This window comes from Asparagus officinalis, chromosome 8, assembly GCF_001876935.1.
Source record: "Asparagus officinalis chromosome 8, Aspof.V1, whole genome shotgun sequence".
Taxonomy (NCBI): Eukaryota; Viridiplantae; Streptophyta; class Magnoliopsida; order Asparagales; family Asparagaceae; genus Asparagus; species Asparagus officinalis.
Window position 1 is genome coordinate 109413418 of NC_033801.1, and position 15288 is coordinate 109428705.

Below are 15288 nucleotides of genomic sequence, written 5' to 3' on the forward strand. Positions count from 1 at the left end.
AAGAAAACATTGGTGTATCAATGTTAAAAACAAAGTAACTTTGAGATATTTAAATGCAAAAGATCATATAAAAATACTATCAATGGAGTTAAAGATAACCTTGTTATGGTAATATGCTCTTTTTGTATGGGGTTCACATAGCTATAACTTTCCAAGAATCTATTGTGACGCCACTGGTTTCACACAAAACTGCAGTCTAAGGTGAACCCAAGGAGGTCAAACCTGCCATGCACCCACACTGTGCAATAACACATTTTACCATCACAGTAATATCTCTAGCGGAATCAAATAATAAGTGTAGGTACAAAACAGACAAATAAAAATAATAATGCAATGAACATGATGTAGAGAAGTGATATCCAGATAATCAAAATCGTGTTCCAACTGAATAAAATAGAATACTGGGGAATATCTAAATATATAGAGTCAAATGGAATAGTACTAAGGCACTCAGCCTTTACAAAATGAAATACACTCTAAATGTCTAAAAATAAACAATAAGTCCGGATTTATCCGGACCGACCGCAACCGTATCCATTTAGAAAGCGGATATGGTAAGAAAAAATTAAAACCGGTCGGATACGGTTTCTAAACGGTTACGGTTTTGTTTTTTTATCCGGATACGGTTTCGGATAAGATTATCAGATCAAAATTGCGGATACGATCCAGATATCCCGGATATTTGAAATAGCCATATATAACACTTGTATTGGGTCGGGGTTAACATATACTCATGTTATCCGCATCCGACCCAATATCAACTCAAACCCTAATTCCTCTCTCCAAATCCCACCATCTCCACCAGTCCACCTCCAAGAGCCGCCTCCTACTCTGGCGACCCTGCGCCTCTCCCTCGCTCTCCGCCTCCGCCTCCGCCTCCGCCTCCAAGCTGACGCCAAGTCCCGCTTCGCCTCCTCCGCAGCGTCCCGCTCCAACGCCGCGCCTACTAGATCTCAGATTTTTTGGATCTCAGATTTCCCGTCGGCTTAGGGTTTACATCTCAGATTTTTCGCTCTCTGAACCTGGCTGGCTGGTTCTTCTCCACATCTTAAGCTGGTGCAAGAGCGTCCCTCTCCGCCTACGCATCCCACTCCGCCTCCGCCTCCCGCTCAGCCTCATCTTGACGCTCCGAGTATAAAGTAAGGAAAATATCACCCATCTATACAAAGAAGCATTATTGTGCCAATTATAATCATACTCATTTTTGTCATATAGTTACATTCTTCACTCGCAGCTTTCTGCTTAAATTTTGTCCTAAAGTTGTTCTTAAATTTTGTCCTAAAGCTGTTTAGTTTATATATGATCATTTAAATTTATGTTGCTTATATATGAATTTTATTATGGTAAACATGCGCAATTTGTTTAATCTGGCAGGATTACCTGGTGTTCTTTGGGTGTTACCTGATTCTTATCTGGATGTTCCTAACAAGGATTACAGAGGTTAGTAACAGAAAAATACTCAATGCATTTGTATAGTTTTTGGAAGTCTCAACTTCAAATTTGGTCATTTATCTCAATTTTCTTTTAAAAATCGTATTTCATCCTTTAAAATAGGTATTCTTCTTAGTAAATGTTTATTATGGAACAGATTTTTTTTCCTCGATTAAGCATCTCCATGATTCGGCCTCAATTAGGATTTTCACGCCGGAGCCTCATTCGAAGAGTTCACAAGTCCTCCTCTGCTGCTCTTTCGACAATTCAAGATGACCCGTTGGTCGATTCCGTAGAGAGAACTAGCAAAACTTCACAGGTTAACCAGTTCAGCTCTTGCACTGTGAGAAACCCGACCCTTTTCCCTTACATTGCTGTCTCTGTGAAAACTTTGAATCATGATATTTTCCGTGAGACGAAATTTGCAAATGCGGTGGAAATATATGGCCTTTCTCATGCATTAGAGTCATTCTCAATGCTGGTTGGGATTTCCTCGCTGGTGAAAATGCGTGGAGAAGTTAGGCATTTGCTTCTTGATGTGATGGTTTTTGACAAGGGATTGCTTTCTGAAGTTGTGAGATTTTCTAGTAGTTTGATTACGCCGTTGCAAGCCTATGGAGATCTGATAAAAGCTCTCGTGGACAATTCAATGATTGAGGATGCGCTAGAATTTTGTTTGGAGGCTATGGGAATTGGGCTTGAAATGAGCGTCCCTCTGTGCAATTATTTGCTCAAGTGTTTCGTCGAGAGGAATAATGTTGGGGTTGTCAGGAGTTTGTATGAGTATATGAAGGTGCTGAGGTCATCACCAAACATTTACACTTATACTACTATGATGGACTTGTACACTAAAGGCAATACACTGGATGTAGATGAAGCTAATAAGATTCTTGTAGAGATGGGAAATCATAGTGTCAGACCTAATGCAATAACATATAGCATGTACCTTCGAGGGCATTGTAAGATAGGGAAGGCTGAGAGTGCTTGGGAATTTCTTAAGGACTTGCAGCATAGAGGACTTGAGTATGATAACTACTGTTGTAATGCTGTCATTCTAGGTTTCTACCGTAAAAGGGAGTTGAACAAAGCATTTACAGTATTGGATGAGATGAAGAAGTGTGGCATATCACCTGATGTTCATAGCTATAACATCTTGGTCGATGGGTTTTGTAAGGAGGGCAATGTTTCTGAAGCTTGGAATCTCTTTGAGGAAATGCATAGAAGAGAATTAATGCCTAACGTGATCACGTATACCTGGAGAAATGGAAATTACAATAAAGTTGTTTCGTGAGTTCAGAGATGAGGGCTATGGGAGAGATCTTATGGCCTATAACATTCTTATTGACGGATGTTGTCAGCATGGTGATCTGGATGGTGCACGTGAGCTATGGCATGAAATGATCCATGAAAAGTTCACTCTAGACATTTTCTGCCATACCAATCTAATTTACAACTATAGCCAAAACCAAAAATTACAGGAAGCTACAGATCAGTTTGAAATCATGTTTAATGATGGTGTTGTGCCTAATGTTGTTACTTACACCATTATTATTGATGGGTTCTGCAAGGAAGGGCTTATTATAGAAGCTTTTCGGTTCTTAAATGAAATGGAGCAGGGTCTCAATCCTAATATATTTACTTACATTACAATCATTGATGCACTATACAAAATTGGAAGTTCTTGTGGTGTATGGGAGATTTTTGGAGTTATGATAAAGCGAGCTCTTATTCCTGATGTAGTTCTATATACCATCCTAATCAATGGTTTAGTCAAAACACTGGACTTGGAGAAAGCTCTTATGATCTATGCAATGATGTCTCAAAGGGGTATAGATCCAAATATTTTTACTTATACAAGTCTCATCAATGGGCTATGCAGTGCTGGAATGCTTCCTACAACTTTGGGCTTATTTGAGGAAATGAAATGGAAGGGATTCAAGCCTGACAAGGTTCTTTATTCTACGATGATTTTATGTTGCTGTAGATGCAAGGATATGAAGAAATCTCTGGAATTTGTCAATTCAATAGAGATAGATGGGTTTGAACCTGATGGTATTGTGTACAGTTTGATAATTGTAGGTTATTGCAGGTCTAACAATATGAAGATTGCTTTAGAACTGTTCTATAAACTGGAGACAAAAATTTAGACTTGACAGAAATATGCATACTTCAATAATTGCTACTTATTGTAGGTGCAATGATATTAAGAATGTTGTACAATTGTTCAATAGAATGGTCAAAAGTGGTTTACTACCTGATGTGTATATGTATACTTGTTTAATGGAGAGATGTAGCAAGTTGTCAGTGATGAGCGTTGAAGAGTTGCTGCTGGTTAAAATGATTATAGTAGGATTCACTCCTGAGGTAATAAATTATACAACTCTTATATATGGATATCGTAAGATGAGTGACTCTGAGAAGGCATTTGAGTTGCATAAATGTATGCTTACGCAGCTTCCTGAATCTTTACATCAGTTGGCTAGAAAATACCAATAATTAAACCACCTTAGCATATATGCCTGGAATCAGATGATACTAATTTGCACTCGAATCCAACTGGTTCACTACGGCAAGCAAAGTTTACATCAATGAAATGTACCTTTTTTTGACAATTTACAGGTGACTACCCACATTATGAGAGATACTGCTTATTTCTATTTTTATAATGTCATGAAGGTGAAAATATAATCTGTCTTAATTTTTGTTGAAAATCAAAATTCGATTTTAATATAATATATTGCAATACTAACTGTTTATGTGCAACTAGGCTAGTGGAAATCAATTTATGTGGAGATATATAAACAAGAATGGCCTTTATAAGATGGTAACCCTTGCTTGTTTAAAGTTAAATAATTTGCTTTAAGTTTATACTTTGTTATCTTCCAAGAGCATTTTAAGATTTTCTTGCATGATTATTCTTTTTTTTTTAAAATCTCATCTTAATTTACTGTTTCTCGATGGAACATATTTCTGCGGCTGCTTTACTGCTGTTAGTGTTCCGTGTACAGAAATTTTTAAAATTTTTTTAATGTTCCAGCCTCTTATTTAAGATTTTCTGGTAGTAAACCACTTTTCACCATTCTATTGAACAATCGTACAGCCTTCTTAATATCATTGCACCTACAATAAGTAGCAATTATTGAAGTATGCATACTTCTGTCAAGTCTGAATTTCTGTCTCTCCAATTTATAGAACAGTTTTAAAACAATCTCCATATTGTTGGACCTACAATAGCCTGCAATTATCGAACTGTACATAATGCCATTAGGTTCGAACCCATCTGTCTCCATTGAATTGACAAATTCCAGAGCTTTCTTCATATCCTCGCATCTGCAGCAACATGAAATCATCGACCAAGAAGGCTAAAATGGTTTACTACCAGATGTGTATATGTATACTTGTTTAATAGAGAGATGTAGCAAGTTGTCAGTGATGAGCGTTGCAGAATTGCTGCTGGCTAAAATGATTATAGTAGGATTCACTCCTGAGGCAATAAATTATACAACTCTTATATATGGATATCGTAAGATGAGTGACTCTGAGAAGACCTTTGAGTTGCATAAATGTATGCTGACACAGCTTCTCGAATCTTTACATCAATAGTTGGAAAATACTAACAATTAAACCACCTTAGCATATATGCTTGGAATCAGATGATACTAATTTGCACTCAAATCCAAGAATAGAGGGCAATATTTCTGAAGCTTGGAATCTCTTTGAGGAAATGCATAGAAGAGAATATAAACAAGAATGGAGATATATAAACAAGAATGGAGATATATTACAATACTAACTGTTTAGATGCAACTAGGCTAGTAGAAATCAATTTACATGGGGATATATAAACAAGAATGGCCTTTATAAGATGGTAACCCTCGCTTGTTTAAAGTTAAAATAATTTGTTTTAGGTTTATGCTTTGTTTTCTTCCAAGAGCATTTTAAGATTTTCTTGCATGATTATTCTTTTTTTTTTAAATTCTCATCTTAAGTTACTGTTTCTCATTGAATTGACAAATTCCAGAGCTTTCTTCATATCCTCGCATCTGCAACAACATGAAATCATCGTAGAATAAAGAACCCTGTCAGGCTTGAATCCCTTCCATTTCATTTCCTCAAATGCAACATGAAATCATCGTAGAATAAAGAACCCTGTCAGGCTTGAATCCCTTCCATTTCATTTCCTCAAATAAGCCCAAAGCTGTAGGAAGCATTCAGAACCCTGTCAGGCTTGAATCCCTTCCATTTCATTTCCTCAAATAAGCCCAAAGCTGTAGGAAGCATTCCAGCACTGCATAGCCCATTGATGAGACTTGTATAAGTAAAAATGTTTGGATCTATACCCCTTGGAGACATCATTGCATAGATCATAAGAGCTTTCTCCAAGTCCAGTGTTTTGACTAAACCATTGATTAGGATGATATATAGAACTACATCAGGAATAAGAGCTCGCTTTATCATAGCTCCAAAAATCTCTCATGCACCATAAGAACTTCCAATTTTGTATAGTGCGTCAATGATTGTAGTGTAAGTAAATATATTAGGATTGATACCCTACTCCATTTCATTTAAGAACCGAAAAGCTTCTATAATAAGCCCTTCCTTGCAGAACCCATCAATAATAATGGTGCGAGTAACAACATTGGGCACCACACAATCATTAAGCATGATTTCAAACTGATCTGTAGCTTCCTGTAATTTTTGGTTTTGGCTATAGTTGTAAATTAGACTGGTACGGCAGAAATGTCTGGAGTGAACTTGTCTTGGATCATTTCATGCCATATCTTACGTGCACTATCCAGATCATTTGCTGACAACATCTGTCAATGAGAATGCTATAGGCCATAAGATCTCTCCCATAGCCCACATCTCTGAACTCACGAAACAACTTTATTGCAAGTTCCATTTCTCATGCTGAACAGAATCCACACAATAGAGAGGTATACGTGATCACATTAGGCATTAATTCTCTTCTATGCATTTCCTCAAAGAGATTCCAAGTTTCAGAAACATTGCCCTCCTTACAAAACCCATCGATGAAGATGCTATAGCTATGAACATCAGGTGATAAGCCACACTTCTTCATCTCATCCAATCCTGTAAATGCTTTGTTCAACTCCCCTTTACGGTAGAAATCAAGAATGACAGCATTATAATAGTAGTTATCATACTCAAGTTCTTTATGCTGTAAGTCCTTAAGAAATTCCCAAGCACTCTCAGCCTTCCCTATCTTACAAAGCCCTCAAAGGTACATGCTATATGTTACTGCATTAGGCCTGACACCATGATTTTCCATCTCTACAAGAATCTTGTTAGCTTCTTCTACATCCAGTGTATTGCCTTTAATGTACAAGTTCATCATAGTAGTGTAAATGTTTGGTGATGGCCTCAGCACCTTCATATACTCAAACAAACTCCTGACAACCCTAACATTATTTTTCTCGACGAAACACTCGAGCAAAGAATTGCACAGAGGGACGCCCATTTCTAGCCCAATTCCCATAGCCTCCAAATTAAATTCTAGCGCATTCTCAATCATTGAATTGTCCACGAGAGCTTTTATCAGATCTCCATAGGCTTTCAACGGCGTAATCAAACCACTAGAAAATCTCACAACTTCAGAAAACAATCCATTGTCAAAAACCATCACATCAAGAAGCAAATGCCTAACTTCTCCACGCATTTTCACCAGCGAGAAAATCCTAACCAGCATGGAGAATGACTCTAATGCATGAGAAAGGCCATATATTTCCATCGCATTTGTAAATTTCACCTCACGGAAAATATCCCGATTCAAAGTTTTCACAGAGACAGCAACGTAGGGGAAAATGGTCGGGCTTCTCATAGTGCAAGAGCTGAACTGGTTAACCTGTGAAGTTTTGCTAGTTTTTTCTATGGAATCGACCAACGGGTCATCTAGAATTGTCGAAAGAGCAGCAAAGGAGTACTTGTGAACTCTTCGAAGGAGGTTCCGGCGTGAAAATTCCAATTGAGGCCGAATTATGGAGACACTTCATCGAGGAAAAAAAATCTGTTCCATAATAAACCTTTACTAAGAAGAATACCCATTTCTGAAAAAGGATGAAATACGATTTTTAAAAGAAAATTGAGATAAATGACCAAATTTGAATGGGTCTAGTTGACGTAAGCCTCTCATGGGAATTTCGTCGAGTAATTGGCGTGCGCAGCTCGTGAGGCGGAAGCTGAGAAGGAGAACATAGGGATGAGATGACCAAATAGATGGAGTCTTTTGTTTCACCAAGATGCAAATTGTAGGGTGAGTTAATTAAACGACAATATCAGAAGTGATTAACGCTCCATCTTCGATTATTTCTACAGATAGGAGGAGAACAAGGATTCGAGTTTAAGCAGGTTCAAGTCAGGAGCGCTTCAAACCCGAAACAATTATTATTATTATCATTGGGGGTAATTTAGATCGTAGTCCCTTAAATATTAAATAAGTTCATATTAGTCCCTCACATCTATGAAATTGCTCATTAGTCCCTCAAATCATAGGGTTATTGCAATTTAGTCCCAGTGACCAAAATACCCTCCGCTAATGTTTTTGAAGGGTTTGCAATCTGGAACTCTAAAGTTTACACCTTAAACTTTGATACCTAAATTTTTTTGACACTAATTTAATACCCTAAAATTTTAACTTAGATACGCTAAAGGTTGGGGTATTAAACTGTCAAAAAGAAAACTCTGGGTATCAAAGTAAACAAGGTATAAACTTCAAGAGTGTAAGGGAATATTTTTAAGGTATCAAATTTAAAAAATGTATAAAATTTACGGTGTTAAAGTGTCAAAAAAAGTAAGGGTGTTAAAGTTAAAAATGTGTAAACTTTAGAGTACCAAAGTACAAATAACTTTTTTTTAACAAAATGAGTTTTAAGAAAGAAATCATAACTAAGGAGTATTTTGGTTAATGTGGGACCAAATTACCGATCCTCAGGGACTAATGAGCAATAATTGAGACTTCAGGGACTAATATAGAATTATTGTAGATTTGAGGGATTATGGGGCTTTTTGGATATTTGTAGGGAAGTTGGGTATTTATGACAACAAATCGAAAGTGATTGTGCACCTCATCACTTTCAATTTGGGGTTTTAGATTGCTTGATTTGAATTCTTTAAAAATCCTAAAATGATAACATTACTTTGTTTCGTTTGCATGATAGACGTAAAACCCCGTAAATTTGGAAATATATGTGACTAATATTGATAAATGAGTTTTATAATGATAAATATCATTAAATGATGAATAAGTATGATAGTAATCGATTTGAGATCGAGTATAGATAACCCCATAGAAAATCAAGATATGCAAACAAATCCTTAACAAAATAAAAAATTACATATAGCCCCTAAAAAGCTATAATTACAAAAAGTCCTTAAAAACCAAAAAAAATATAAAAAACCATGGAGATTCTAAAATTATAAATGAGCTCCTAAAAATTTAAAAATTATAAATAACTCTAGAAAATTTGAAAACTATAAACAACCCTTTTAAAATCTATAAATTACAAATAGCCCCATAAAAATCCAAACAAACACCTAAAAATATATAAAATACAATGTAACCTAGCTATCAAGTTAAGATGAGACTAAAAAATCATAAATAAATAAGAGAATTAAGTGAAAATTATTATAAATAAAGAAAATATGATGTGCTTTTTAGAGAGCAAAATAAACTTTTAAGAACAAATTGAACTACACTAATCGGAATAGATAAAAAAAAGAAATGCTTATACACATCTTTTATGTATAAAAAATATCTATGGTTTACTATTGGTCCTACATCTCAAAAATCTAGCATGTGCTCCTCCTAATTTTGTATTTCAAAAAATTAAAATTAAAATCTGCACTTACTCATTGAGCTAACTTTGTCTTATTTTTTTGGCATAACTAATAAAGACATTCATAGAAAACAAATTGATTAAATATTTAAATATATAAAATAAAGAAAAGTAGGTATACCCATGTAGACACGGGCATCACTTGTATATAATAAAACAAGTAGGTATACCCAACTGTTGAACTTTTTCACTTGTTCAAATACTCAAGGGTTACATGCATCTAATCTTTAAAGCTAGCACAAAGGAACAAAACAGGCTACACCAATTAAAATGCACGAAGTAACTAAACATCCCTTTGTTCTAAAGCTTGAATTGAAGTTGTATATTTAGACTTGCATGATATACAACCATATACGCTCACACGGTGTACTTCAAAATTCACGTCAACAACATAGTTGACCTTATTTCTAATGACATGCATTGTGTAATCTTAGAAGTAGGACATGCACCACTTCAATTTGAATTGGCCAGTAGCATTGATCCTCTCTAACTCACGATGACCTCGTTCCACACCAAAGACTGGACCAAAAGGACGCAAAGTGTCATCTCGGGACTCTTTTTGACTCTTCCCAACTAATCCAATATAGTCCCACTACCAAAGGATAACATCCTGCATATTGAGAGCACCATAAACATTCACATACGAGGACATTTAGCACTTAGCGGACTCCCTGGTTTATGTTTTGATTATGTAAAAAAACTAACACAAATAGGTTTAAACAAATCTTGAAGAATTATTCTGTAAAATTAAAAATGCAATATGATTCAAAATAAAGAGAAAGCTAATTGATAGAATTGTCTTAAAATATGTACCATTCAACTGAAGTTGAATCCATCATGCATGTAGAATCCATGCTTCCCACCAAAGCAGAATGGCGTTGGATCATTGGCATCTCGGCGCATTGCTTCATTACAGTAAATTTTTGCTTCACATCCTTCTTAGAAGTATCATTGTTTATCATGACACAATCCCACATCTTCATCTTCTTGAGAGGGCACTTTTGCTGCTTTCATAAAGAGAATAAAAAGAGATGAGTCATGAGAAGGTGAGAAAGTGCATAGCGGAGATGTTATGTAATTAGTAGAGGACTAATGAGCATTGAGTACAATGATGCAACTATTTAAAGTTGATTAATAGGGAATGAGAAATGGAACACGATTATGAATATGAGAAGTTGCTCGTTCTTATTGTTTATTTATTCATTTTTTATTATAGTTATATTACATACTACACATGACCTAATTATAATAGACTTATCTAACTTTATTTATTCATTTTTTATGTTTAGTTATACTATACATATAACCCAATTTTATTGTATACGTGTTTGGTGTAAAAGTTTGATCTCCCGAAAATGGGACTGATTTCTTATTAATTGAATGACAATTACAAATCAAGAAAATCAAAGATTACAACAGAAACGGATGGGAATGCTCTTCTTGTTTAACGTGGGTTCTTCGGTAGCGATAGGACGCCTCCCTCGATGCTCGTGTCGAGTTTGCTTTCCTTGGACTATCCAATCGAAGTTGCGGCTGAGCTTCAGTACGCAGTAGAAGCTCGGTTGGATGAGTTCTACTACCCGAGCTTGATGAGTATTAAGGCCGACTTTGATCTCAAGAAGGCTGTAATGGAAGAGTTTGCAAAGAGCTAAGTTCGGTTCTCTTAGAGCTTAAGAAAACCAATTGCCAATAAGCCAAATAGGTTTGGTCTTGATCAAGAGTCCAAAACCTCTCTTTTGGTAACCATTATTAGCTATTTATAATGGAGAAGCATGGCAACTTCCTCAAATTGTGGGATGGTGGCTTAGGGAGACCATAACTCCATTCCTTAAATCTTAGGATGTGACCATTAGAGGTGAGGAGAACAATACTCCATCCTTTAGATCATGGGGAGTGGTGTACCCACTCCCACGTTTTAAGTTCAAGTGGCTGACTTAGTCCAGCTGTGCAGGCGAACCTTATTCAGGCGAGCTTCAATGCTATCAGACGAGTTTGGCCTTCGAGCGAGCTTAGGTCATGCAGGCGAGCTTCGAGCTGTCAGGCGGGCTGAGCTATGTAGGCGAGATCTAAGTGTTGATAGGTGAGCTTGGCCTTTAGGCGAGCCTGGATCATACAGGCGAGTCAGGCCTTCAGGCAAGCCTTGCAAACGAGGCTGTGCAGGCGAGCATGTGCAGGCGAACCTCATATAGGCGAGCTTCAATGCTATCAAGCGAGTTTGGCCTTCGGGCGAGCCTAGTTCATGCAGGCAAGCTTCAAGCTGTCAGGCGGGTTGAGCTATGTAGGCGAGCTCCAAGTGTTGACAGGCGAGCTTGGCCTTCAGGCGAAGTTATGCGAGCGAACCTCGTAGGTGAAGCTGTGTTGGCGAGCTCTGCTGGTGAGCCTATGTAGGCGAACCTCATTCAGGCGAGCTTCAATGCTATCAGGCGAGCTTGGCCTTCGAGCGAGCCTGGGCCATGCAGGCGAGCTTCAAGCTGTCAGGCGGGCTGAGCTATGTAGGTGAGCTCCAAGTGTTGACAAGCGAAGTTATGCGAGCGAACCTCGTAGGCGAAGCTGTGCAGGCGAGCTTCGCTTAGTTCGGGAGAGCTCTAATGTTCAGGCGAGCTCTAGCCTTGCAGATGGACTTCCTTACAGGCGAACTTTAGCCTTTTCAGGCAAGCTTCAGACCTTTAGGCGAGCTTCAGAACACGCATCTAAGAATAGGTCATAACTTTCAAATCGTAAGTCGGAATTGGACGAATTATATATGAAAATCGACTATTTCAACGAGACGGAGCCGACCAAACCTACCCATAAGGTTTGGTTTGCTTCATCCGTTTCGCTAAATTCCTTACGTTTTGAGAGATATCTGTGTTTATGTCCGTTTCTCACCAAAAATGATAAAAAGAACTGAAGCCTGCTTTGAATTATATCTGCTAGGGATAAAGACAATTTTTATTACCTATAGAACCCCCTCCAAAGTTTTCAGACCCGAATCAGGTTGCATAAAGTTTGGAATACTTTGGATCTTAAAGACCTACAGCTAATGATCGTCACTTAGGATTTTTAGCAAACCCTCAGCTATCCACGAGTTTGACTTGTCTTTACTGATTATCGTTTGAATCTGGCTAGCCATACTACCCCTCAGTATGATGAGTTGTCGAGAAGTTTTTTTTAGACTTAATGTTAGAATTTCTTCTCTACCCTTAGCCGTTCGAGGTGTCCGGTTAGGTTAATTACAATCGTTAAGTCGTAATTAGGTAATGTCATGTCGTTAAATATTAACAACTTAGCCTAACCTAAATGGTCATCTGTGTGCGCGACCAAGATGGGGTCCAAATAATGACTTACCGCTTGGTAGGTCGTTATCGACGAACGTCATTTGCGGGAACAACGGTGTTGGGATAATCGAATCGTTTAGAGATGTATGAGTGTGATGATTGATTGTTATAGTAGCACATCGCATGATAGGCTACTACCCATCGATGGTTATAAGAATATTAGAACGCTTGGAAAAGATCAAGTTGTTCAGGGATGTATGAGTGTGACGACTGATCTGAATAGTAGCACATCGCATGGTAGGTTACTATCTAGACAACGTCATTTGCGGGAATGATGGAGCCGACTATCAGAGGTAATCATTAACGTGATAGGGATTGTCACGATCGGAGCGACTATAAGGACCTACCATCCTATTAAAGAGGATTGGTAAGTTGATATTTGTCAGAGGTGATAATGTTAATGTGACAGTGAGAGAGGTTCTGTCGTCCTATTGGAGAGGATCGACGGAGGAAATTTGGAGGGGACTATCAGAGGTGATTATTAACGTGATAGTTTTGGGGTCTCGCCATCCTATTGAAGAGGACTGACGGGGGATTGTGGCTTCGGCCCTAACCATCTGAAGGTTTGATCGAGTGGGAGTTTGAGCCGATTCTAACTGGTTAAAGGTTTGATCGCTCAATTTGGTGGACCTCGTTCGTGGAATGAATCGAGAAGGGATTTTGGCTTTGGTCTAAATTGTAGGAAAGTTTGACCGTAGGGTAAGTGTAGGTAATAGTTTAACCTCTTATACCAGTTAGAGGAAAATGAAGCAATTTAGCTTCCTACACCAGTTAGAGGAAAATTGAGCAGTTTAGCCTCATGCACCAGTTGAAGGAAAATGGAGCAGTTTAGCCTTATGCACCTAGTGGGAGGAAAATGGAGCAGTTTAGCCTCATGCACCTAGTAGGAGGAAAATGAGCAGTTTATACTTGTATACTTGTCTGAGTGAAGGAAGAAGTTTATACTCATATACTTGTCGGAGTGAAGGAAGAAGCAGTTTATACTCGTATACTTGTCGGAGTGAAGGAAGAATCAGGTTATACTTATATACTTATCGGAGTGAATGAAGAAATCCTCTTTGGTGCTAACACATTGCCCATTCGAGCACCGTCGGATGCAGGTCCTCCGACAATTGACGCATATAAGCGTCACCGATCATCTTTGGCTAATGGTAGCCAAGTCTTCGTAGTCGGTCCCACAGTTTAGATCCGAGTTGGAGAGCTCCACAGATGCCATCATGGGATTCTTGAAGGGCTTTTTGTGCTTCAAAGCATTGTCCCTATGTTTTGAAGAGGGTTTGGATGAGGGAGTGGTTTTCACTACCAAGGCATCTTGGTCATCACCTCAAAATTCATATGGCTCATCAACATCCATACGCTTGAGCATGCTCTTGATTTATTCTCCTTGACGGATTAAGTCTTTTCATGAGCGAGCTTCAACAGCGCCCATATTGGACAGAATGTTGGAGAGATTGTTCCGGCACATATCAACGAGTGTGGTTTCAGAAACCCGATCGCGGGAATGCAGCGATAGATTTCTGAATATCTTGATAAAGTTACTTACAGACTCTGTCTTCCTCTGCTTTACAACTAGCAAAGTGGCCATAGATACTTCTGTGTCATCGTCGAAGAATTTGGCCGTGAAGAGCCTTTCCATGTCTTTCTAGCAAGTGATGGATTCAGACTCTAATCTGCGGAACCATTCAAAAATGACTCCCTTGAGGGTACCAATGAAAAGTCGAGTTATAATGGGATTGTTTCCCATTATGTGTCCAGTTTGCGTCTGGAAGTAGTAAATGTGCTGGGTAGGAGAACCCTTTCCATCGAACTGCAGGAGGTCCAGTGACTTAAATTTCGTCGGGTAGGAGACTATATCTCATTCGATTTGATATGGTCTGACAACCCCCAGCTTGTTCATGTGGTTCTAGAGCTTCAAGGCGTCGAGTTGACTTTGGAACTCGTCGAGCCTTTTGTCTCTTGGATTATGACTCGAAGATGACGCCCCTCCAGATGACTCGAGATGACTCGGATGAGGAGTGAGAAGTAGTAGGCACCCGCTCTTTGTGCTTCGAGGATTTTCGCGAAGTCTGCGAAGTCCTCTCTTCTTCTTCTCGCTCAGAAGCTGCTCCAACATCTCCTTCATAGAGTTGATGGCTGTTTGTTGCTCGTTGAATCACTTGGATAGCTTATCAGGGATGTCGGTCGTGCACATTTGCGTGCGCGCCCTGAACTGAGCTAGAGGCTTGGGGCATTGCCACTGTCGAGCAAGCATCGTCATCCTCATCAGAAATACCAGCCAAGTGTCGGTAATCGAGTGAGATGACAACCCCCTTTCTTGCTCGAGTGTGCAAGTAGATGTTCTCAGGTTCAATGGAGGCATCTTTCAGTCCAGGCAAGGAGTCTGAATTCTTCGCCTTGCACTTTCCTGTCATGTTAACAGTTGCTGCCGAGAGATCCCAGTCATCGGAAGCTCGCTTCTCTTGACAATTGCGTCTTTGGAGAAGTCCATTTGACTGGCGAAGTTGCTTGAGTTGGCAAATTTGGCGGAGCTCAGCCACCTGGCGAACTTGAGCTTGTTGGCAAAGTTCAGCCGACTGTTCTTTCTGGCGAGGTTCGCGTGGTCGGCGATCTTGAGCCTGTTGGCGAGGTTCAACCCCTAGCTCTTTCAGGTGAGGTTCGGCCTGTCGAGGCTCGTCGATTGGGCG

General features: G+C 38.8%; 3 protein-coding genes across 3 annotated transcripts in view; 2 read left to right on the top strand and 1 right to left on the bottom strand.

The window, feature by feature from the left end:
* The window catches only part of LOC109821697 (pentatricopeptide repeat-containing protein At1g63400-like), a 10151-nt gene extending 6552 nt beyond the window's left edge, over positions 1-3599 (top strand). The window contains exons 2-4 of the mRNA XM_020387861.1: positions 1375-1440; positions 1635-2671; positions 2736-3599. Of these exons, the coding sequence (XP_020243450.1) occupies positions 1375-1440; positions 1635-2671; positions 2736-3578 (1946 nt within the window). The 3' untranslated portion in view covers positions 3579-3599. The remainder of the gene's footprint in view (positions 1-1374; positions 1441-1634; positions 2672-2735) is intronic.
* The window catches only part of LOC109851607, a 16975-nt gene continuing 7344 nt past the window's right edge, over positions 5658-15288 (top strand). Inside the window, exon 1 of the mRNA XM_020421842.1 lies at positions 5658-7705. The gene's annotated coding sequence lies outside the window, so the exon portion shown is untranslated. The remainder of the gene's footprint in view (positions 7706-15288) is intronic.
* On the bottom strand, positions 6338-14240 carry LOC109821698 (pentatricopeptide repeat-containing protein At5g39710-like). Its single transcript, XM_020387862.1, has 4 exons — positions 14148-14240; positions 10101-10291; positions 6695-7439; positions 6338-6613 (listed from the first exon to the last, which is right to left on the bottom strand). Exons 1-4 carry the CDS (start codon positions 14238-14240, stop codon positions 6338-6340), a joined length of 1305 nt encoding a protein of 434 aa, XP_020243451.1.